Raw genomic sequence first — 26233 nt, 5'->3', positions numbered from 1 at the left:
AATCTCTTTTAGAAGAAATGGAAAGCGAATATATGGATCTCCCCTTATATAGCCATGTCCGTTGACTTAGTCAAGCTAATGTCTTGAATAAATTTGCGTTACGCATGGAACACATTAAAGTTTTTTAATGAGAAGGAACAGAATTTTTCCGGATTGAATGATAAGAATGGTTATGTAAATTGATGTTTCTTACTGATATAACTAAAAATCTCAGGGAGCTAATGATACAAGGAAAGGGCCAAACAGGGCTTAAGCTTTTTGAATATTGGAAAGGCTTTGCAACAAAATTAAATATATTTTCCCTTGATATTAATACTAGTACCTACAAATACCTTCCAAATATTAAAGCGCTTTCAAATACGTCGACCATAGACAAAGATAACTTCAAACCTACGTTGAAGCACTTAAGCAGAAATTTTTCAAAAGATGCAAAGACTTTGAAGCTTGTATGCCTATATTTTCTTTCCTAATCAAACCAGATTTAACAGACCTATTAATAATTCCATCCGATTTGTCAATTTTTGAATGGATAGAAGTTGATAATTTTGAAATGGAACCTATTGAGCTAACATCTTCAGAATTATGGAAAGCAAAATTTACCGAATTACGAAAAAATTTGGAAGTTAACTCTAACGACAAATCGACAGCTGTTTTAAATTGCTGGATGTCATTGCCAAAGAGATTAAATTGTTCGAAAAAAAGTGCATGTGCTCTGCTTTCCACTTTTGGTTCTACATATCTATGTTAACAAATCTTTTCTCACATGAAAAATATTTTGAGTCCACAAAGAAGTTGTTTAACAACTGAGCGTTCAGAATGTGTCAAACTGAAAGGCACAAATTATACCCCTGATATTGCGGTATTAAGCAGAGCGTTGCAACTAGTTGCAACTAGTAGTTGTGTTCTAGACAATGGCAAAGTGAAAAGCATTCTTCTTCTTGTCTTCAGTTGCACCATTCAGAGGTTCTGGTATGGTAGGGACTCTGATTGTCCTTCATCAGATTATTTCTTTCGGAATAATCTGAGTCTGTATTGACAAATTTTGCCTTTAACAATGGCTTTCACATCACGATCTGATCTTGTGACTAAAAGGAACTGGAAGTAGAGATGGAAATATAACATTAGCAAGAGCTTCTTCGTTTAGAAGAATTCCATGATACAGCATCGTGTTTCCTTATAATTGCCATTCTCTCGTCCATAAATAAAGTTTATATCAGCTTGATTTATGTGTCAATAGTAAAATACTATGAAGGTCGCAGCCAGAGCCTTCGATGTCTACTTCTTACGACAGTTATTCCACGGCGCACTATGGATATGATTCTACATGTTGCTCTTTAGCAACAGTAACCCTTCTGGGAGCCGGAAGTCATGCTTTTGTGTATGACTTGACTTGTCCTTTTTTTGGGGGGGGGGGACTTGTAAATGCTTCGTACCCAGCCGGTATCTTTTTTTGTATGGGTTTCAGGTAGCTTTGTTTTGCATCATGCCTGTTATTAATAAGCAAATTCTATAACTTGTTGAACATTATTAGCTCCCATACTAAAACTTCTTGAAGTATGGCCGCGTAAATCGAGGACATTATGTACAAATGCATACCGTGATTATAACATAAGCCTAAACTCAAAGTTTTATTGAATTAGAGAATACTGAAGAGGCATCAAAAGTTTATCGTGAGTTATAAAAAATAAATCTCTTCGCTTGAAATAAATTCAAATCAAACGGAAAATTACTATCATACGGACACTTTTATTCATGCATTCAGGTTTCACAGTTTGCGATTTCAACCATTTCTCAGTTAAGAGTTTTTCGTTATCAGTTTTCATTAAACGTTTTAATGCAACAAAAAGTTGATTTCTGATATTTAACTATTTAATTTATATAAATATATACACATGTTTTTACGCAATTTTTGTGCACTTAAGTTATCTTAAGATTTCCTGGCAATAAAATAAAGCCATAGTAAGTGAGAATTCTGAAAAGATAATTTTTGGTTATTACATATTCATGTTTTAAATATAACCTTTTTTTAAAAATATTATTATTCTTGTAAGAGCAACTGCTGTATAAGCCATTAATGTATTTACTATACACTCAGTTCATATGTAATAAAAAAGCATAATGTCATTACATTTTATTTTTCAACCGTGTTTAAAATAATCAATGTGATGCAATTGTATCAATGCACAAAGTAAAATTTGAACTTTCTGTTGTACAAGGTTTATCGTTATTTTTTATTCAAACAACACCGTCTTAAAAATGAGATATTACTCCTAAATTATAATATCAGAAAATTTCTATCTTAAATCTGAAATTAAAGGAGTGACTTATTCAATTTTCATGACGCAATATATGTTTTTCATAGATTTTAGCACATGGACCATCAAGTGCACAAATTAATTCATGGACGTTTTTTCGTAAATTTGTTTCCCAAAATCAAAATATATTCTAATCTCAAAAATAATCCTCACTTTCTACACATTTACTCGCTACCTGGCAACTTGAAAATCGCCTCTTTGTGGGAGGGACGGAGGTGGTAGCATTTGAGCTAGTAAAGTCTGTAATTTTTTTTTTTTTTTTTTTTTTTTTCATATTTTTCGGGTATGTTCGCCAAGGGCGGAATGACCGCAAAACATTAAGTGAAGGAAATTGATAATCTTAACGGGCTAGATCTGACAAATAAGTAGTTCAGTGAAAAATTCTCAACTTTAAGTTCCTTTCGCCGTATTCAACAGAACGTTATCATGCAGCCTTATTCCACTGCTATCATGCGATTTTTCAACGACACATCTTTACCTTCTCCCCCACAAAAAAATTCCTTCGTCTTAACACTGCGCTCAATACTATTTTGTGAGGTTATAGAATCAGCACAGTTACGCAGTGGTGTTTTCACATACAAAAGAGTTGAAACAGCGGAACTTCAGTTAAAATTTGAATTAAAATAAAGTTTACAGTTGATTAATTTCTAATGCCACAAATTAATTCGTATACTTAATAATGGTATGATGATTGACATCATTGGCCATGCTCCGAAGACCACCGTAAATATCGAAAAGAGCGCCAGCTGTAGTAGGGGTAAGCTGCGCCATTGCGGATGTTAACCTCCTTGCTGTCTGAAAACAAACTGTTTCGTTTAAATATGCTTTAAGACCGTTTACTGTATCTACGTCTCCCCAAAGATGTCTAACGGCGGGAAATAGGAGGAACCTCTGTTTTCTTGAGGTTTCATCTGCATAACCTACATAAAGTCTCTTGTCTTCAGTCCACAACTGATTTAATGTTGCCCAAGAAGTAAAATGTATTGGAATCATGTAATCTCCTAATTCGTTTTCGAGCATCTGGACTAGTTCTCTGTGCCTGGCAGTCGCTCGTGACCCTTGGAAACCTGTTACAAATCTATGAAAGTCCATTATAACAATTTCGTTGGTGGCGTTTAAAAATTGTTTCACTTGGTTAATGACTTCCCTCACTGGTACCTCTGTTCGGAAATTGCTGTGAGTTATCCAGAAACGTTCAGGAGAACTTTTTGATCTGTAGTATGCTACTCTCAAATCTAAGTATCTAATTCCATAAACTAACTGATTCCAAATAGTTTCTTCTTGAGTAAGCAAATATCTGTTGACTAATGTATCCTCTCTGGGATTAAAATCAGCATAACATCCAGCATTGTGGGTGCCAGGTATCATTAGATCTATCAAGGCGACATTTCCTATAAGAGACTGGGCTTGGAACATCCAGTTAGGCCTTGCTCTAATGCAGTTTGATGATAAAATTTCACTGTTGTGTATTAATGCAATCCAGAAACCAAGGCAAGCATCTGTAAGACTATCACCCTTGAAAGTCTGGACTGGAAATCGTATTGATGTTCTATTGAAGGGGAAAAAAATCATGGTCAAGTACTAAATGAAGTAAATGTATAACAATTCTCAACATACTTATACAATTAAGACACAAACACACGCCGAATAAGTACCAATTCACAAGTCAAACAACAAAAATCAGCGTTAATTTTCAAAATTTTCACAGGACTACTTTCGATGGTTTTACCGAATCACCATCCTCAGCTGCAAAACAGCAAATGAACAAGATAGGAAATAATGAGTAGATAAGATAAGAAAGCCTGGACAAGAATAAGCAAGTGGCGCCATCTGTTGGTGAAATCAGAACTAAAACATAATTTCTTTAAAGGCCGAAGGCAAATTTGGATTGGAATTAGGATCGTTAACTAGAACAGAAAGATTTTTATGAATGTGAAATACCTCTAGAAAATCCAGTTCTCCAATGGAAGATGTTTTTTGAATAATTTTGGCAGCAGAAAAATTGAAAGTGTGATTTTCAAACCAACAATGTTGAGCAAAAGAAGATTTCTGTGTTTCCTTTTTTCAAACATATGCCTCATGTTCCTCGACGCGAAATTTTAAGGCTCTCTTAGTTTGGCCAATGTAAATTAAACCACGCTGGCAAGGAATCCTATAAATACCCCAAGAATTCCTATCCGGAATGGGATCCTTGAGTATGGAACTCGGAATTTTATTGATGGGAGAACAAACAACTCGAAAGTTAAATTTTTGCAAAATATGTGCAACTTTATAGCTAATTGATGGAAAGAAGGGAATGACAATAGAATTTTTATAATATCCTAAAACAAGAGTGTGCCTTTTAGTGTGTTGAGATGAGAATTTTTTAACTGCTTGATTAATAATGTTGGGTGAAAAGCCCTGTCTATAGCTATTGCTTTTAAATAATTTAGTTCTTCATCAAGGGCTAGTTTGGAGGAGCAAACTTGAAGAGCACGGAAAACATAGGAATAAAATGAAGCTAACTTTAACTCAAGTTTAGTCGGATGACATGATTTAAAGTGTGGCGGAAGGTTTACGGTTTACGATGAAGGTTTACGGTAAACCGTAGTACTGAAGTTGGATGTGTCACGTGTGACCAGAATGTCGAGAAACGGAAGAGAATTGCAAGTCTCAAGTTCAAAAGTGAACTGAATAGCAGGATCAATAGAATTCATTGTTGAAAGAACTTTATTTAAATCATCTTTATTACCTTCAAACAGGGTAAATGTATCGTCTACGTAGCGGAATTATGCCGGGAAGTTTAAAGTTTCAAACAATTTTGATTCATAATAATGCATGTAGATATCAGCCAGGATGGGACTGAGGGGGCTTCCCATGGCTAATCCCTCAGTTTGCTTGTAATATTTGTTTTGGAAAACAAAGTGTGTTTGTTTCAAACAAAGTTGAGTGAGAGAAATTAGTTCATCAATTTCGATACAAGAGAAATGAAATTCGCGAAGTCTTGTTTCTAGACATCTTAATGCACCCTCCACTGGAACATTGGTGAATAATGATTTTACATCAAAAGAAACCATGAGTAAATTTCCAGAAGAAATGTTTTTAACCTTTTTTAAACTCTTAAACGAAGGACCATATAATCCGATCCCTAAAGATCCTTCACCTTCGGACTTGTCAAAAATAAAAACTGCGATCAAATCTTCACAAATCATTTCAAGCAACTTAAAACATTCCCTTATCCCATCTGTTGCGAATTGTGCCAGATTATATGCTCTTCCCAAAATTCATAAAAGTGGTATTCCTTTTCGCCCTATTGTATCAAATTTAGGTACTGCCTCGTATCCCTTAGCTAAATATTTAGTTTCTAGATTTTCAACTCTATTAGACAATAACATTTACACCATAAAAATCCAATAGAGTTTGTAAAAAAGGTTAGAAACATTTCTCCTGGAAATTTACTCATGGTTTCTTTTGATGTAAAATCATTATTCACCAATGTTTTAGTGGAGGGTGCATTAAGATGTCTAGAAACAAGACTTCGCGAATTTCATTTCTCTTGTATCGAAATTGATGAACTAATTTCTCTCACTCAACTTTGTTTGCAACAAACACACTTTGTTTTCCAAAATAAATATTACAAGCAAACTGAGGGATTAGCCATGGGAAGCCCCCTCAGTCCCATCCTGGCTGATATCTATATGTGTACAGTTCTAAAACTCAGTAAATGAATGTATGAAAGCACAAATAAGACAGACTTATTTATAAATATTTTAATAACATTGGTAAAAACAACTTTGATGGTAAAAACTTCAAATTTTTACAATGATCTTAATCATGAAATATGTGCTTAAATATATTCAGTTCTTTAAAAATACTTAGTTTACGGATGAAATTCTATTTTTATTCGTTTCAATTGCCACTTCTATCATATTATTCCCAAGGAAGAAATCGGTTGAGACGATATTTGCACAATGATTCCATGAATCTCGAAACCATCTCGTAACATGATGATTGACATCATTGGCCATGCTCCGAAGACCACCGTAAATATCGAAAAGAGCGCCAGCTGTAGTAGGGGTAAGCTGCGCCATTGCGGATGTTAACCTCCTTGCTGTCTGAAAACAAACTGTTTCGTTTAAATATGCTTTAAGACCGTTTACTGTATCTACGTCTCCCCAAAGATGTCTAACGGCGGGAAATAGGAGGAACCTCTGTTTTCTTGAGGTTTCATCTGCATAACCTACATAAAGTCTCTTGTCTTCAGTCCACAACTGATTTAATGTTGCCCAAGAAGTAAAATGTATTGGAATCATGTAATCTCCTAATTCGTTTTCGAGCATCTGGACTAGTTCTCTGTGCCTGGCAGTCGCTCGTGACCCTTGGAAACCTGTTACAAATCTATGAAAGTCCATTATAACAATTTCGTTGGTGGCGTTTAAAAATTGTTTCACTTGGTTAATGACTTCCCTCACTGGTACCTCTGTTCGGAAATTGCTGTGAGTTATCCAGAAACGTTCAGGAGAACTTTTTGATCTGTAGTATGCTACTCTCAAATCTAAGTATCTAATTCCATAAACTAACTGATTCCAAATAGTTTCTTCTTGAGTAAGCAAATATCTGTTGACTAATGTATCCTCTCTGGGATTAAAATCAGCATAACATCCAGCATTGTGGGTGCCAGGTATCATTAGATCTATCAAGGCGACATTTCCTATAAGAGACTGGGCTTGGAACATCCAGTTAGGCCTTGCTCTAATGCAGTTTGATGATAAAATTTCACTGTTGTGTATTAATGCAATCCAGAAACCAAGGCAAGCATCTGTAAGACTATCACCCTTGAAAGTCTGGACTGGAAATCGTATTGATGTTCTATTGAAGGGGAAAAAAATCATGGTCAAGTACTAAATGAAGTAAATGTATAACAATTCTCAACATACTTATACAATTAAGACACAAACACACGCCGAATAAGTACCAATTCACAAGTCAAACAACAAAAATCAGCGTTAATTTTCAAAATTTTCACAGGACTACTTTCGATGGTTTTACCGAATCACCATCCTCAGCTGCAAAACAGCAAATGAACAAGATAGGAAATAATGAGTAGATAAGATAAGAAAGCCTGGACAAGAATAAGCAAGTGGCGCCATCTGTTGGTGAAATCAGAACTAAAACATAATTTCTTTAAAGGCCGAAGGCAAATTTGGATTGGAATTAGGATCGTTAACTAGAACAGAAAGATTTTTATGAATGTGAAATACCTCTAGAAAATCCAGTTCTCCAATGGAAGATGTTTTTTGAATAATTTTGGCAGCAGAAAAATTGAAAGTGTGATTTTCAAACCAACAATGTTGAGCAAAAGAAGATTTCTGTGTTTCCTTTTTTCAAACATATGCCTCATGTTCCTCGACGCGAAATTTTAAGGCTCTCTTAGTTTGGCCAATGTAAATTAAACCACGCTGGCAAGGAATCCTATAAATACCCCAAGAATTCCTATCCGGAATGGGATCCTTGAGTATGGAACTCGGAATTTTATTGATGGGAGAACAAACAACTCGAAAGTTAAATTTTTGCAAAATATGTGCAACTTTATAGCTAATTGATGGAAAGAAGGGAATGACAATAGAATTTTTATAATATCCTAAAACAAGAGTGTGCCTTTTAGTGTGTTGAGATGAGAATTTTTTAACTGCTTGATTAATAATGTTGGGTGAAAAGCCCTGTCTATAGCTATTGCTTTTAAATAATTTAGTTCTTCATCAAGGGCTAGTTTGGAGGAGCAAACTTGAAGAGCACGGAAAACATAGGAATAAAATGAAGCTAACTTTAACTCAAGTTTAGTCGGATGACATGATTTAAAGTGTGGCGGAAGGTTTACGGTTTACGATGAAGGTTTACGGTAAACCGTAGTACTGAAGTTGGATGTGTCACGTGTGACCAGAATATCGAGAAACGGAAGAGAATTGCAAGTCTCAAGTTCAAAAGTGAACTGAATAGCAGGATCAATAGAATTCATTGTTGAAAGAACTTTATTTAAATCATCTTTATTACCTTCAAACAGGGTAAATGTATCGTCTACGTAGCGGAATTATGCCGGGAAGTTTAAAGTTTCAAACAATTTTGATTCATAATAATGCATGTAGATATCAGCCAGGATGGGACTGAGGGGGCTTCCCATGGCTAATCCCTCAGTTTGCTTGTAATATTTGTTTTGGAAAACAAAGTGTGTTTGTTTCAAACAAAGTTGAGTGAGAGAAATTAGTTCATCAATTTCGATACAAGAGAAATGAAATTCGCGAAGTCTTGTTTCTAGACATCTTAATGCACCCTCCACTGGAACATTGGTGAATAATGATTTTACATCAAAAGAAACCATGAGTAAATTTCCAGAAGAAATGTTTTTAACCTTTTTTAAACTCTTAAACGAAGGACCATATAATCCGATCCCTAAAGATCCTTCACCTTCGGACTTGTCAAAAATAAAAACTGCGATCAAATCTTCACAAATCATTTCAAGCAACTTAAAACATTCCCTTATCCCATCTGTTGCGAATTGTGCCAGATTATATGCTCTTCCCAAAATTCATAAAAGTGGTATTCCTTTTCGCCCTATTGTATCAAATTTAGGTACTGCCTCGTATCCCTTAGCTAAATATTTAGTTTCTAGATTTTCAACTCTATTAGACAATAACATTTACACCATAAAAATCCAATAGAGTTTGTAAAAAAGGTTAGAAACATTTCTCCTGGAAATTTACTCATGGTTTCTTTTGATGTAAAATCATTATTCACCAATGTTTTAGTGGAGGGTGCATTAAGATGTCTAGAAACAAGACTTCGCGAATTTCATTTCTCTTGTATCGAAATTGATGAACTAATTTCTCTCACTCAACTTTGTTTGCAACAAACACACTTTGTTTTCCAAAATAAATATTACAAGCAAACTGAGGGATTAGCCATGGGAAGCCCCCTCAGTCCCATCCTGGCTGATATCTACATGCATTATTATAAATCAAAATTGTTTGAAACTTTAAACTTCCCGGCATAATTCCGCTACGTAGACGATACTTTTACCCTGTTTGAAGGTAATAAGATGATTTAAATAAAGTTCTTTCAACAATGAATTCTATTGATCCTGCTATTCAGTTCACTTTTGAACTTGAGACTTGCAATTCTCTTCCGTTTCTCGACATTCTGGTCACACGTAACACATCCAACTTCAGTACTACGGTTTACCGTAAACCTTCATCGGTTTGCCTTCCACCACACTTTAAATCATGTCATCCGACTAAACTTGAGTTAAAGTTAGCTTCATTTTATTCCTATGTTTTCCGTGCTCTTCAAGTTTGCTCCTCCAAACTAGCCTTTGATGAAGAACTAAATTATTTAAAAGCAATAGCTATAGACAGGGCTTTTCACCCAACATTATTAATCAAGCAGTTAAAAAATTCTCATCTCAACACACTAAAAGGCACACTCTTGTTTTAGGATATTATAAAAATTCTGTTGTCATTCCCTTCTTTCCATCAATTAGCTATAAAGTTGCACATATTTTGCAAAAATTTAACTTTCGTGTTGTTTGTTCTCCCATCAATAAAATTCCGAGTTCCATACTCAAGGATCCCATTCCGGATAGGAATTCTTGGGGTATTTATAGGATTCCTTGCCAGCGTGGTTTAATTTACATTGGCCAAACTAAGAGAACCTTAAAATTTCGCGTCGAGGAACATGAGGCATATGTTAGAAAAAAGGAAACACAGAAATCTTCTTTTGCTCAACATTGTTGGTTTGAAAATCACACTTTCAATTTTTCTGCTGCCAAAATTATTCAAAAAACATCTTCCATTGGAGAACTGGATTTTCTAGAGGTATTTCACATTCATAAAAATCTTTCTGTTCTAGTTAACGATCCTAATTCCAATCCAAATTTGCCTTCGGCCTTTAAAGAAATTATGTTTTAGTTCTGATTTCACCAACAGATGGCGCCACTTGCTTATTCTTGTCCAGGCTTTCTTATCTTATCTACTCATTATTTCCTATCTTGTTCATTTGCTGTTTTGCAGCTGAGGATGGTGATTCGGTAAAACCATCGAAAGTAGTCCTGTGAAAATTTTGAAAATTAACACTTATTTTTGTTGTTTGACTTGTGAATTGATACTTATACAAGTTATCAGTCTTGCAGTTAATTTTCTTCGTTCTTGATCACACTATGACTATGCTATATTTTAAATAGAGGCATTCTATCGTATCTAACAACCCTTCAGTCATTTACCAGATTCGTCTTGCTATCCCATTACAGAGAATATTTTGTTTCATACACTTATATTAATTATATTGAAGCCGATTATTTTAAAATACCTAACATGAAGAGGCAAAATCTTCATATTTTAAAAGGTGCCCGTATGAAATGCTGAGAATATGTATCTAAGATATTTAAGCCCAAGGTCTAAATCACGGGTTACCAGCCTAGTTGGTATTAACCCTGTGGAGGGCGATGACATTTTAAAGTTTGTCAGTGATGATCAAGGGGTCGACTAGGTGGTCGATAGCGGAACTTATAGGTACCGGCAATTGATCGGCATAATCAAGATTCCATTTACACAAAAAATATGAATAAAATAGGTAGTTAATTATTTCTTGATATAAAGCTATATCATACTTTACATCAATAAATTCTTATTCAGAAATATATGCGTATGCTAAATTTTGGAATCTAAAATCATATGAGAAAGATTCGAAAATAAAAGTTGTTATCGAACCAACATTACTGACTTTTTCCTCTACTTACTTAGTAGAAGCAGCTTTAGTCAAGTAAATCATTTACTATAGGATATTTTTGAACGAAATGATTTAGGAATTAAACATTCTTAAACAATTCTTAAAAAAAAAAAAAAAAAAACACTGTATCAATACATCAAACGCAGCTATCACACTATCACATTAATTGAAATAGAACTTTTATGCAACTAGAGTCTGTGATTTTGTTTCTGAAAACTTGTTTACATTTGTAATATGAATAATAATAATATGAAAAATAACAAAACATAATTTAATAAAATATTTTTTAAAAACATTTGTTCATATTCTCAGCCTCATTTTAAAGATATTTAAGATATTTATATGCAATTAATTGCATTATGATTATGTTATACGCTGTGTATTATAGAGGAAAAAATAAGGGGAATTGACGGAGAAGATCATTCATTTAAAAGGGGAAGATGCAAGAAAAGGCTTGGGAATGCGTCGTCTAAGCTATAATCCTGAAGAATAATTATGGAGCAGAAGCTTATATTGTGATATAAACTGAAAGGCAAAGTATCATGTGGATAATATTTAAGCTAAAACTAGCGCTCCTTACATCTAGAAGATTTATTTGATATGGCTTTCAAGTAGCCTACCAACCTCGTCTTACTTTTAGGGTAATTTTGCATACAGAATAGCTGTACTTCCGGAGTAATTTGGTGAAAGCTAAGGACTCTTCATTCTCATTTTTCAAGCTCAGAGTGGTTCTGTAAGTCCATAGGAACGCTCATGTTGTCTACCTTGACTTCTTTCTATCGCCTGAAGCAATCGATGATAGGTATTCGACATAATAACATTCTCATAGTTCATCTGCATACAATTTAAGATTCTTGAGTACCCTAATAATGAAATTTTTCAGGAAGATAACGTAATTTTTCATCAATCTTTGGATATCAAGAAGTAGACTGGAGATCATTCCACTGACTTCAGCGCTATGATTTGTCCCCGTAGACCACTGGTGGGAAATTTCTGACCACTAAAGAAACAATGTACTACGAACCATGAATTTAGCAACATCATGTACAGCATGAATATAGTCACATCACAAAAAGTTTAACAGCTATTCCTGCATAACGGCACAGACGAAGGATTGTTTTCAGGTCACGATGTATGGTTCAATATTAAGAGCTGGTATTACGTATTTATTTCAAAACCTGCATCGCAAATTATTTAAAAAATCGAGGGAAAACTGAACATATACCTAACCAAAAATGTATTTTTCACACAAGCATGGCTGAAATCTTTTACAAAGTATAATGGATCTGGAAATTAGGCTTACGTTACCTAAAGGGATCAATATGTTTAAGGGCATTGAACGAAATAATAAGTTTATAGACCATTATTTCGAACACAACGTTTTTCCACCAAAAATGAAATTTTATCATTCATTAGAAACCAATGCACGAAATGTATATTTGCTTAAAAATGTGTATAGAATTTTTACATCTGATTATTAAACGCATTACACAATAAAGTGTAATGGTATACTAAAATTAGTATGCAGGATTTTCAATGATTAATAACTTCATCGAATTTCTGCAACAAAAAGTTCCTTTAGTGAAATTAGATTATGTATTAAATTTTAGAAGATTAAATCATTGAAAAAATTTAAGACCAATGCCGTACTAAGCCATATCTTTGATTTATAGACATCATATATGTGGATTTATTTGATTATTAATTTGCATATAATGTATAAATAAATATTTTATCTGAACTAAGTTTTGAATTAAAAGTAGGACCCCTGCTTACATGTAGAATTTGGAAAAAGAGAGTTACAATTTGGAATGGAACAAGTTGTTCCTCTTTTTGAACTGCCTTTTGTTTTATGGCGCATCCTGTGAGCCGTAAAATTAAACTTTTAAGAAATGATTTAATGATTATTCGACAATTTTTTTTTAAGGAATCGTAGGTGTTAAGATTTGAATTTTATTATCTAGTTGGATATACATCTGAAAATACAACATCATGTAAAATAAGAGCTAGTGATAGAGGCCCTATTCCAAAGCGTATCAGTAAAAAAGATACAATTATTGAAGAAAAAAAAGCTCGTGAGTGATTCCTGAACACTAAAACTTAAATTAACTGATAGCTAATAATTGATACCACTGAAAGAAATAGATTTAAAGAATTTTGATGCGGAAATTCGTTCCCCATAAGAGTATCGCAATAATCTATTAGAATACAAGAGTAAGCTAATTGTCAAAATATAGGAATTATCAAAAAGCACCAGAGATGTAATTACAATGAATCAATAAAAGTGTCCAGTTTTAATTATATTCCGCATTGAAGTATGAACTTCCTATAAAATTAATTACCTAAATTGACTTTAAATAAATTTTATGGTGATCCTTTGAATTAATTAGAATTTATCGGTCAATTTAAAAATGTGATTGATAAAACTCCGAACATAAAAAAAATAATTTACTTCAAAAGTTTACTTGGCGGCTCTGCCGCCAAAGCTATTTCTGATTTCCCTCTTACTGAAAATAATTACAAAACTGCTTTTGAATCGTTAGATTTGGACATACGAATATCTTAATTAATTCGCATTTAGAACAATTCTGAAGCGTTTTCCTTGTTAGAAATTCTAATGATGTAAACGGATTAAGAAAACTTTTCGACCGCACCAAAGTGCAGATGTCTTGAAACATTAAAAAGAGTAGTTCCTACAGAAATATTTTAACGCCTTTAATTTTAAAACTGTTTCCTGATGAATCCGTTCAGAATTACAGCAGGAGAATTAAAGACGGAAATTGATATTTAAAAGGTTTATTATACATTTTTTGAAAAACAAAATACACAATAAAGAACGCGTGACTTCTATCAATTGTATACTCGTGTTCAAAAAATAAGCAACATATGCTAAAAGAAAAGGTACGAATGTGAAAAGGGGAATTAAAAACATACAGTTTACATATGAGACAGAGGTTGCATCGTCAGATGCAAACAGACAACCGAAATTGGTATTAAACGCAATCTCGCAGTTACACCGCAACGCCTTAAAAAGGGCATGCAGGACCTATGAGTCAGTTCACAAGCGGAGATAGTTCCGTGTAATCCGAGATAGCCAAAGCGGAAAGCAAGAGCCAAAGACACTATTTGCATGACGAAATGATTTTTTGGGATTTTGCTAGCTGTGGCAAGATCATTCGCTGTTGCAAAAGGGATGAATGTCCACCGTAGTGTCATCAACAGGCTGTGGAATCGTTACCAAAGCGATCAAAACCGCTGTAGAAGACGTGGATCTGGATGTCGGAGGATTACCAGAGCGGCAGATGATCGTTTTCTGTTGCTATGTGCAAGACGTCGTAGATCACAACAGCACGACAGCTGTCATCTCATCTCTCTGCTGTTGCAGGACGGTCCTTATCCTGTCAAAGTGACGCGTTGACTGCATGGAGGTGGACTGTACACCCGAAGACCTGTGGTTTGTGTGCCTTTGTTCCCACCGCTTGTCAGAGCGCGGTTGAATTGGATCTGTGAACATCGCAGTTGGGCACCAAAGCAGTGGTGTTACGCACTTTTACACGGATGAGTCTCGTTTTAAAATACAGAACGATTCTCTAAATGCTATGATATGGCGAGAGCTAGTAAACTAGGGACACACTACCGGACGACAAACATCGTCGAAAGAGACCATTACAGAGGAAGAGGCTTATTTGTATAGGCTTTAATATTTAACGAACAGCCGCAACGACCTGTAAGTGATTCCCGGACGTTCCATCATAGCCGCCCAATATTGCGACAAATCCGATATGCATTACTACAAGAATGGGCGCTACTGCCACAGCAAACGATCAACAACACTATTGCCAGCTTGCCTCGCCGATGTCAAGCATGCATTTTAGCTAGAGGGTATCATACCCGTTATTAGCGTGGTATGCCCATTCTACATTCTTCCGATCCATTTGGTCTTTCGCGATGTGATGGTCGTAATACATGTGTTTTTGTATGCCTTTGCTTTCTTGTTTGCTATGCTATGTGGTCTAGTAATGCCTCACAACCTCTCGAATTCACGATTTCAATCAATTTCACGCATATCCATTAAATAATTTGTTTTATTCCCTGTTTTGCCTTTGTTGTTTATTTTTTCAGCAGGAGGGTGATTAAAAAGATAAGTTCTAGCGATTAGAAAAACTCATAACACTATTCAAGCCGAAACTTTCCCCAGTCGATACAAAGAAGTCGCCGACAGTTGAATTTTTAGCGGCGTCAATCGATTCTCAGTGTCTGTTGCGCGGGATGCCATGAATCGGCGGACTGCGAAGTTTTAATTTTGAAAAAGAGCAAAGAGCCTCTGAAAAATCAAGGCAGATGTGTAGGGTTTTTTTTTTTTTTTTTTTTTTTTTTGTGTGTGTGTGTGTGTGTGTGTGTGTGTTTGGATAGAAAATGCAGTTTTATAATAATAAACATTCGAAAGCCATTTATTATTCATTTCATAAGAAAAAAAGATGGGGATAAAATTGAAAGAAAATGTCGGATTTGAATGTTATTTCCTGCAATTTCGTCATATAATCCCAATGAAAATAAATACAATAAAATTTTACTACAAATTGCTTTTGCTTCGATTCTAAACAATGGAAAATGTGAGAATTATTTTGATAATGTCTCAATGAGAACTTTCGTAACTAAAGGTGTACCTAGTGAAATTAATCTTCTGATTATTAGAAAAAATCACTTTCTATTTATTCACTTCGTGGTAAAGCTGAGCTAGAAATGGCATTTAATGCTGTTAAAACAAAACAAGAAAATATCAGAGATCCCAAACTTAGCATATAATGATGAACTACTAGAAACATCAAGTATCTCAATACTGCCATCTTCCCTTTAGATTTAAATTTTGTTAAAGAAAACAAAGTTAAAAAAAAATTTAAATTAGCTGACTGTTGTAAACAAAACGCCAAATTTAACATCCTCATAGATGTAGATTTTTACTAGTCGATAACTAGAGATAAACATTAAAAGAATTTAAAAATTGTAGTATTTACAGAATCATCATTTGGGTGGTGTTTGCAGAATAAAGTAAATAATTTTAGCGAACTATTAAGTAATGGAAAATGAAAACTTGATATACGATCAATTACAAAAGTTTTTCAAGTTAGAAAACTTAGATTTAAAAAAGTGACAGTCAAAATGGAAAAGAGTTTTGATTTAGAAGTTATGAAATTTTTAGAATCAGCTATTAAGTATTAAAACGGTAGATAATGATTTAAGAAATTAAACAGCAAATTTAAAATTGACAATCCTTTATTTGTTCAATAAAAAGAGGCTTTAAGAGATAACGGTTAAAACATATTATTGAACTACTTTAGAAAGATTATTCTTTCTAAAGTAGTTCAATAATATGTTAAGTCCTATGAGGTAAAGAGGGGTCTTATCAATCTAAATGATAAGACCCTCATTTACCTCATACGTCAGTCATCAGAAATGAGAGCAACAAGTACATTGAGAAAAGTTTATGATGCTTCAGGTCATAAACCAGATAGACGTTTTTTAAAAGATTGTTTATATGCTGCTTAGAACTCATATCCTGATACTTTTAATTTACTGATAAAATTTAACCAAAATTTGATAACCTTTTCGACTATCTACACAAACGTTTTTGGAGATAAAGTTAAATTAAAAAGATACGAGACATTACACATTCTTTTGGGAAGATGGTCCTTATGTCAGTAATGAAAATTGAAAACTTTTAGACTTACAAAAGTTTTCTTCGAAGTAAAATCTAGTCCCTCTCTGCTTGCTGTTACCATTAAACACCACCTTAGAAATATATCCTGAAACAGCAGAACTCTTAAACAGCTGCTTGTAAGATAACAAAATTTAAAAGAAGCATTGAAAATAAGTTTAGAAAGAATGAACATTTTCGACGAAGCTAACAGATATTTACATAGGTAGCATACTAATTCAAAAGAACTGAAAGACATTAGGCATTAGCAAAACTTTTAGATACAAGAATCTTCTGAAATTGTTCCGATCAAAGTGTTAGGAATTTCCTGGAATATGCATAACATTCATTTTTATTTTGGCACTCAGTATTTAACAAATTTCTTCTGTTTGCCAAGTAATTCAAAACGTTTTCTATTGCAAACCGCTGGCTGTAATTTCGATCCTGTCGGATTCGAAGTTCCTTTGAATGTAATAAAATACTTGATTTAAGACATCTAGTTTGCTAAAATCGATTCTGACGATGAATTACATCTGATCTTAATTGTAAATGGAAAGCTTGGTATGAAGAAATTGGAAAGCTGAGCCACCTCAGGATTCCCCGGTACTATTTAGTGGGAGTATTAGATGAAGATTTAAAACAAATATAACTCCATAGCTTTTCTGTTTGAAAGCTTATGGATGTGTAGAATATCTGAGAATAATTACGAACAATGTAACTTTTCAAACAGTTTTTATTACCTAGAAGATTGCAGTTGCTCCTAATGTAGACACTATTGAAGTAGAAAATTTGAAATGCAGAAAGAATTTTGCTAGTGCCCCACATATAAATGTATCGTACAAAAGAAGGACTAATTATGTGAAATTTCCAATTACAGCAATCTTATGAAAATATAAAAAATAACAGCTTGAATTAAACGTTTTACTTTGAAAACTAGTAAACTTACAAACTTATCAAATATTCCCTCTTCAGCAGAATTTAAAGATGAAGAAGAATCTTGGATTTGAAGAATTGTATCTTCTTGCTTCGAAATTCAAAATTTGCAGAACTGATTATTAAAATAGAACATTATAATTTTATGTAATGTAAAGTTACAGTCACTTTGACCAGACTTGGAAACTAATACTGGATACGAAAAGGCCGACAGCTTGTTAAGAAAATTCTTATAAACAATCTTATTTATAAAAAATATACAGTAGTAAAATCTGCACAACAGATGTTCGCTCAGCAACCAAAAGACAGAATAATTGAAACTTGGCTATTTATTGTCTCTGTAATCGACTTTACTGGTCCGATTTTGGTTAGATTTGCAACCCGAATTAATAAATCGTATACAGCTTTTTTCATCTGCGCTGTAACTACAGCCTTCATTTAAAGCTGGTCTTCAATTTGTCAACAGAATTTTTTTAATGGCCTTTAAACGATTCGTTTCAAGACGTAGACATTTTCACACAATTTATGCCATAACACTTTCAAAAGATAAATAGACATTTTTTTCAAAAATATTGAAGGATCCCAAATTCCAAGAATTTATTGCCTGTAAAAATATAAGCTGGAAATTTATTCTCAGAAAGTGCCGCGTGGTAGGAAGGTTTTTTACGAATGTTTAGTGAAGTTAGTGAAAGATTGTTTGCAAAAAATACCTACTAAATTTTGAAGAGTTTATAAGGTATTTCGTCCGCCTTCCCAGCTGCCTTCTTGGTGTAGTGGCTCTGCAAACTGGTCCGGTATTGCAGAGGTCCGTGGTTCGATTCCCGGCGAAGGCGATTGCTCATTTTTCATCTTGCCTGTTTCCAGTTAACTTATGTCTCTGCAAGTTGACTACTATTTTGACAGAGGTTGAATATGTAATAAATCAAAGACCCTTCGCTTACAACGACTTGAGAGAATCAGAGCTTCTCACACCAATATAATTTTTTAACTTTGAACAAAAAAAAAAAATCATAATTATCCATTTAATTTTATCGAGCTGATTCACAAGAATTCGAGAATCAAGTGCACCAAACCAGACTTCTGGAACGTCTCTGGATTGACTTACGAACAGCCCACCATTCCCAGTCTTAGTAAAGAATTAAAAGTTGGACATGTCATTCTTTTAGAGGGATATAGAAAATCCAAAATATTATGGAAGCTTGGTGTGATAGTAGAGTTATATAGAGGACGAGGTCAATATGCTCCTTCGCGTTTTATTAAAACGTCCAAAGGATAGTTGAAAAGACCCGCGCAACTCTTATATCCATTCCAAATTATAAACAATCTTAAACAGTTGACTTGTTCCAGCATTTAATCAGAATAATTTTTGAACTTATTGATTATTCAGTAATTTATTTGTTTAGTTGATTAATTTGCTTTATTTTATATTTTTAGAATTTTTTAAAAAATTTGTAACAGTAATCATAAGTATTTTCATATATTTAGATTTAATTAATCTTTTTCTTTACAGTGTGAACTCTACAAGTTTAAGTGGGGAGTGTAAAGAACTATAATTTCATAAATCAATCATAGCGTGAAAGAAAAGAAACGTCAGATGGATGCTAAACGCTAGACGGGAATGGCGTACTAATTAGTTTTGAATTAAATATTGATGTAGGAACGACGCTTACATGTAGAATTTGGAAAAGTTGGTTCGCTTTTGAACTGCCTTTTGTTTTAGTCTGGAAATCGGTCCAGCCTTAAATCTAAGAACTGAACCACGTCATTCCCTCTCAAATGAGCTTGTGCTTCTATAAGAATCATTTCTTTCTTAAAATGCACCTAAAAGTCTTTGCGAGAAATACTAAAAGCAAATGATGTGTTGGTCATCTTCATTCATATGCATAATCGAGCGAAAACTTGGGAGTGGTCTGAACTAAGAGGGTGGCTTTCGTGGGGGACTTTTCTAAGTGAAACCAGCTCATATCCATGTAGCACATGGAGGAAACCGCGAATAGCTCTGAATGCAGCCTGCCAGTTACCTGGGAAACAAAGAATTAGATGTCAGCGAGTTAAATTATAACAAATGCTACATGGATACTAATTAGTGTTCAGACCCATATAGCACATGACGTAGCAAAAACGTTACCCCGACCACTTTGCAACCTCTCGTACCAGTTTGCAACGTCTTTGCTACGTCATGTGCTACTTGGAGATGTTCTTTTATAGCTTATAAATATGTTTTACAATATTTCCGTTATGTGCATTCATAATTAAAATATTATTCATTAATAAATGGCATTTAATTCCATTTCGGTTAAGCTTCCGAAAAGGACATCATCGGTATTTAAGTAAATCATAATACGAAAATTTAATCTTTTCCAAAAATGATTTACCCATTTTTGTATTTCTCCTCCTCTCGCAATTTTATAGAGCAAGATTCTAATTAATTTTTACTCTGACAGGAAATGGTATTTTCTTCAATAGTATTGATATGTAATAGTATTTTCTCATTACAAGTACTAAAACTAAAGAAATAGATAATAAGAAAAAAATTCACTACCTGAAATATCCTTGTGGATTTGGTCTCGTAGATACTAATGGGTTACTAGTGTCATCAACTGGGTCGCGATCATACAATCCTATCCAGACATCACCATTCTCTGAAAGATTATGTGGTATGTGGTCCCAATTGAGTTCAAGTGTACGTGGTTCTTCATTGCGAGTGCGTGAAGCTAAAGAAGATACGGTAAGGAAAACCAAAGGCTTGACTCCGTTTGCGTCCGTTTCGTGGCTTTCAGTGTCTGTAAAAATATTGAAATTATCATTTATGAGTATGTAAAATAAGAACAATACATTCCATGAAATATTATCATGGACATACTTAGAAACAAAATCCTATAATACATTTTCCCAGATCACATCAAGAACTGCCATAAATCTACTTTTCTAGCATAAAAACGCAGCAAATCTATGTCAAATGAAGCCGAAAAATAATCCACTTTATTGGTCCTCATAGGTTAGGTTATCTGAATATAGCAAAGCCAATTAGAGCTTTCTGCTTGAGAGGGAGGATAGCTCTTACTTGCTTGGTCATAATCTGCTTTTCTAACGAAAGAGATGCCTTTGGTCGAATACTAATGAAGGGAATCGGGTTAGCATTCACGAAAATCATAAATTGAAATGATGGTAACATTATTAATGCTGCAGATTAACTTCTTAACACTCTAATTTAGTAAATGGCTAAGAACTTAAGGGGCGACTTATAGCCTCTCATTTCAGCTAACTATTAAGATTATTGCTCCCAAAACAATACATTTTCCCAGATCACATCAAGAACTGCCATAAATCTACTTTTCTAGCATAAAAACGCAGCAAATCTATGTCAAATGAAGCCGAAAAATAATCCACTTTATTGGTCCTCATAGGTTAGGTTATCTGAATATAGCAAAGCCAATTAGAGCTTTCTGCTTGAGAGGGAGGATTCTTTCGTGGAGGACTTACTACAGAAAAGCGCCTCATGTTCATCTTATACATAGGATAAACGGTGAAAATTCACCATGCAGCTTCCCGTTCAGCTGGGATTGAACCTGGTTCAAACTCCCAGTATTCCACCGATGAACACTGGTTCAAACTCCCAGTATTCATCGGTGGTAACTGCTTAGCCACTGGTGGCTCTCATTGGTCATCAATCAATGTAATAGCAAATTATTACGGTTTGAGAAAGGAAATATGAAACTACGATTCCTTTTTTAAAATAATATATAACAGCATATTTATTTTATTTATTTACATTTAACAGCATATTTATAACACAAGACTCTCAACAATCACTTAATAGACACTTTGGAAGTTGGTTGGCTAATAAAATAAGAACAAACGCAGAAGGTTTTTTGGTTTCGTTTATTTGATTACGGCAAAGCACACGAGGGCTATCTGCCTAAGGGAAGAGATGCCTTTGTGGAGGACTTTCTAAGGGAAGAAATGGTTCCAAAACACAAGGACTAGCTATTTAAAGAAGAAGTGGCTATTATAAAGGTTTTACTAAAGGAAGCTGGGTCACATTTACGTTACATATGAGGAAACCCACGAAACTAAACGCAGGTAGCCGTTCGCCGAGATTTGAACCTCCTTTGAGATACATCTGTTCAGCATTCTGATCCACTCGGCCATTGGTGAGCCAAATGCATTGGAAAACTATATTTTATCCTAGCATATCTGGCATTTCTCGGGCAAACTAAGTTCGCTACAATTTTCAGTTAATATCGATCACGCGGTTTAAGTATCAACTAAAGCTTGCTGATTTTGCGCATTTCACTACAATTTTTATATCATCCACTATATTACAAATGTGTACTTCCTAAGTCCGGTTATGAATATAATGTTGCGTGCGTAAGGGTTCGTAATCGATTGTATGCACAAGTTTGATTAAAAGTCAATAAAATTAATTTTTATCACAAGAAATAAAACAAAAAGCTGAAATTTTTCCTCACAGATATTCGTACAATATCACACAGTAGTTATATTTTAAACTACTAAAACGTTAAACAGAACACAATTCAAAGCGCAGAGAAAGCTAATCCAATCAAAATTACAGCAACTAAGTAAACAACAACAGCTCAATAAAACAACTGAACTGAAACGTTTTTCTCCGGCTTTTATAAGCTTTTTAATTAGTCGCGAGAAGGCTCTCGTAATTTCTGTTTTCTTGAGTTTTCTGGAAAGCAAAAGACTACAATTACGATATACTATTTATTAAAATGTTAAATACGCGAGTTCCTGTATTTTTACTTAAAATAAGTATCGTGCTGTACTACACGGGGATATAAAACAATTTTAATTATAATCCTACTAAAAATAGCCAACTAAATACAAAATCCGTAACACTATGTATGGCAGAATTCAGGAATTGTTTAAAATAGATGCTGAAGCATAATCGAATAGAGGCGCAATTAAAAAACTTAAAGTTGTGGTATATTTACATATTCCTTTTTATTTTAACTGACCAAACCTTTCAATAAGCCAACATTAATAAATTGGCCTTCATAAGCGGGCCTATCTCTTAAAAATTAAATGTTAAAGATATAATTTTGAAGAGAGCAAGCAAGATGCAGCAGGCTATTTAGCGACAGAATCAGAGCGATATGTGACGTTGTAGCGTCGTTAGGTTATTTTAAGCAGGTGATAAGGGAAAATGTGCAATGCCCTCACCGGGACTCGAATCTGAACCCCTCGAATACGCGCTGAGTGTGCTACCTTTACATCAAGCCAAGCTGGAAGGGGGAGAAAATACCTTATAACGTAATCCGAGATAGAGAACTATTTGAGAAGTTCGGCAGAAAAGGAGGTAAAATTGAAACATTCAAATTAAATTAAAGTTATTAAACTTAAAATGTTTATGACCAAATTAGATTTATTAAATTTAAAATGTTAAGTTTACTTCAAATTAAAGATAGAATTTTAATTTACATATTTTTCGTGTTTCATGTGAAGAGGTGATAAATGAACACTAAAGATTCAATAAAAGAATCAGTACTCTCAAATACAGGGTGATCAAAAAGTCAGTATAAATTTGAAAACTTAATAAATCACGGAATATTGTAGATAGAGAGGTAAAAATTGACACACATACTTAGAATAACATGGGGTTTTATTAGAAAAGCAATAATTTGATCAGAAAAGCAATAATTAGCATAACAAATTAAGACAAAGCAAAGATGATGTTCTTTACAGGAAATTCTCAATATGTTCACCATCATTCCTCAACAATAGCTGTAGTCGAGGAATAATGTTGTGAACAGCACTGTAGAGCATGTCCGGAGTTATGGTGAGGCATTGGCGTCGGATGTTGTCTTTCAGAATCGGTCGATCACGATACACTTGCGACTTCAGGTAACCCCAAAGCCAATAATCGCACGGACTGAGGTCTGGAGACCTGGGAGGCCAAGCATGGCGAAAGTGGCGGCTGAGCACACGATCATCACCAAACGACGCGCGCAAGAGATCTTTCACGCGTCTAGCAATATGGGGTGGAACGCCATCCTGCATAAAATCATACATTTTTTAAACTTTTTTTTTTTTTTTTTGGTTCTAATAAAACCCCATGTCATTCTAAGTATGTGTGTCAATTTTTACCTCTCTATCTACATTATTCCGTGATTTATTAAGTTTTCAAATTTATACTGACTTTTTGATCACCCTGTACTTTAAAACTTAGCTAATTACAAATCCAATATTAAATATCTGCGAGACTTAATCTGAAAATTTCTGTGTCTTTTAATATGAATTATTTCTTTAGAAAAATTGCCTCAAACTGATTTGTATAATATTCGGCATAAAATTAAACTGTCAAAAGTTAAACTTCATTTTTGGGGTTGATTTCAAAGAAAAGAGCATCCCTTCTCTTGAAATCACCATCAAACAAAGGTTTAATTTTCCAAGTTAAAGGGAATTCAAACCAAGCTGGTAGGCATCTCTTGCCTGCATTAATTTTTACACTGAATATGTTATAAATACAGCAATTCGGTTAAATTAAGCGTATACCTCTTTTAAAAATTCTTCCGAAAGTAGCACCGTTGCTGAAGAATGAAAGCTGCAGGAAAAGAAAAGCGGGCAATAAGAAAGTCTTATTCCCAGCTGCCATACTTTTCATCCAGCTGGTCCTGTAAAAAATAAATAAAAAAGTCTGAAAGCTTCCATATTTCACATTACGCCCAAACAGGCTTTTTTTAACGTTTTGTGTGTTACTTTATTTATGAAGTATCATGTTCTTCGCACTTAAATCATAAAATTCAGTTCAACAGCAATATCGTAAAATAATTTTAAAATCAGCATATCTTTAGAATTTCCGATACATGGTCTCGCGCGCTGGAGATAAGTTTCCCCCCCCCCGTACAGCAACTGATCGCTTTGAAATCGCTGAGTTTGTTAAAAAATAAAAAACTTATAAACTCCATAAAACTTAATAGTCTCTATATACGATAAAAATTTGACCATTACCGAAAACTTTAAACAAACTCGCATGCAATCAGTAGATAAAGTCGTTAGTTTTAGAATCAGTAAAGATATCGCCAGAAAATTCTCCTTGAAACAGACAATAGGTCTGCTTTCTCTTTGAAAATACGCCTTATATGTCAAGAACCTGCACTACTCAAAAACGTACACTGAAATATAGTAAATGTTGTACGACAAAAATTGTATTAAGATCACACATTAAATGCACAGACTTATGAGCAAGGATTAACTATGTAAAGATAATAGGGAAGTCCAATATTCCGTTTTCTTTATTCTATAGGGCAATGGCGATGAGTGATTTCCAAAAATGTTCTCATTTTGATTTTCATGCGCTTGGTAAAATCACCATATGGAAGATTTGCAAAACTTTGGAAAATGGCTGATTTCAGAGTCATTTTATTAAATGTCTTCAGACTGAGTACCTAGCCCAAGAAACTTCTCATTATTAACACGTTTTGAATGCTTATGTGCGTAAAATTTCTGACCTGAAAATATAGTAAAACTTTTGTATTTACGTCTTAAATTAGGTAAAAATTTTCTCTAATATTTTATAATGTAATAATAATGTGCATAAATGTATAACAATATGAAACAAAACACGCTAATATTTCCACGTCCACAATAATGGGTACATTCTTAGATCATAGCGATTACTGTTATGCCAGCACTTTTTTTAAAATCCTACGGAAGAACAATTCCTTCTTTTAACTTTTGATTATTACATTCATCTACTCAGTTTTTCAGGAGTCAAGCAAGTATAATTATAATACTTATTTGTCGATTTGTTCAAAAATTAGTTTATAAAAAATCGTTAAATAATATACTTCATATAACACATTTAAAAAAAAAATACGACTTAATGGATAACAATTTTAATAATTTTTACTCAAATACAACTTCAATGTTATGTACTTATGAAAATTAAAGTTTATCCCGGCAGAGGTATAGTTAATTATGTTAGAATATGCTTCTGTCTTTTACGAAAATGATTGTTATTAAATCTGAATTAAAAACAGCTTAAATATTTAAAAAATTAAAAATATAAAATATTTATTTAACTATAGAAACCATTCATCTGTCATTTAATTAAAAAAATAATTAATCTGAAAATTTCGGATTAAAATTTAATCTTCAGAAACGCCAAGTCCTTCAGGCATTAAAGATTTAAAGCGTAAAATCTCATATTTTAAAAGAACTGTTTAAAATAGAAAACTTAGGAAAAAAATTTATATGACATTATGTCATCGCAAATTAACGTCGTGTGAAGACTTATTAAAAAGGTTTATTGAGGACATGCTTTTCAAAGCAATTAAATAATTATTAATATTGCGATTATAACGATGTTTTTATTCCATATACTTATTCAACAATTTCATTTCTAATAACAATACAAAAGACTGAAAGAAAATTCCTTGAAAATGATATTACACGCAGCATTTAAATTGAATCTTAGCAAATTTATACTTTAAAAAATTTAAGATAAATTAAAAATCTTCTGCTGTTTTTAATAAATAAGGAAGTGTCGATATTTTATTGCATG

At 33.6% G+C, this 26233-nt stretch overlaps 2 protein-coding genes across 3 annotated transcripts in view; both read right to left on the bottom strand.

The window, feature by feature from the left end:
- Positions 1-2556: 2556 nt before the first annotated feature.
- Positions 2557-3902, bottom strand: LOC146998447 (PI-PLC X domain-containing protein 3-like). The gene has a single exon (XM_085810673.1). It carries the CDS (start codon positions 3885-3887, stop codon positions 2976-2978), a length of 912 nt encoding a protein of 303 aa, XP_085666799.1. The 5' UTR covers positions 3888-3902; the 3' UTR covers positions 2557-2975.
- Positions 3903-6049: 2147 nt separating this feature from the next.
- Positions 6050-26233, bottom strand: part of LOC118195682 (PI-PLC X domain-containing protein 3-like) — a 36900-nt gene continuing 16716 nt past the window's right edge. For both annotated transcript variants that reach the window (XM_035367011.2, XM_035367010.2), the window contains exons 2-4: positions 24223-24341; positions 20243-20483; positions 6050-7163 (exon numbers count right to left, since the gene is read on the bottom strand). In XM_035367011.2, coding sequence (XP_035222902.2) covers positions 6170-7163; positions 20243-20483; positions 24223-24331 — 1344 coding nt within the window. In that variant the 5' untranslated portion in view covers positions 24332-24341 and the 3' untranslated portion in view covers positions 6050-6169. The remainder of the gene's footprint in view (positions 7164-20242; positions 20484-24222; positions 24342-26233) is intronic.

This window comes from Stegodyphus dumicola, chromosome 2 (genome assembly GCF_044657685.1).
Source record: "Stegodyphus dumicola isolate Sdum_Otavi_A_Nest chromosome 2, ASM4465768v1".
Taxonomy (NCBI): Eukaryota; Metazoa; Arthropoda; class Arachnida; order Araneae; family Eresidae; genus Stegodyphus; species Stegodyphus dumicola.
This window is presented reverse-complemented; position numbering and strand designations above follow the sequence as displayed.

Excerpts from the sequence above, each read along its gene's own strand:
- LOC146998447 (XM_085810673.1), bottom strand. The coding sequence starts at position 3,887 with ATGATTTTTTTCCCCTTCAATAGAACATCAATACGATTTCCAGTCCAG.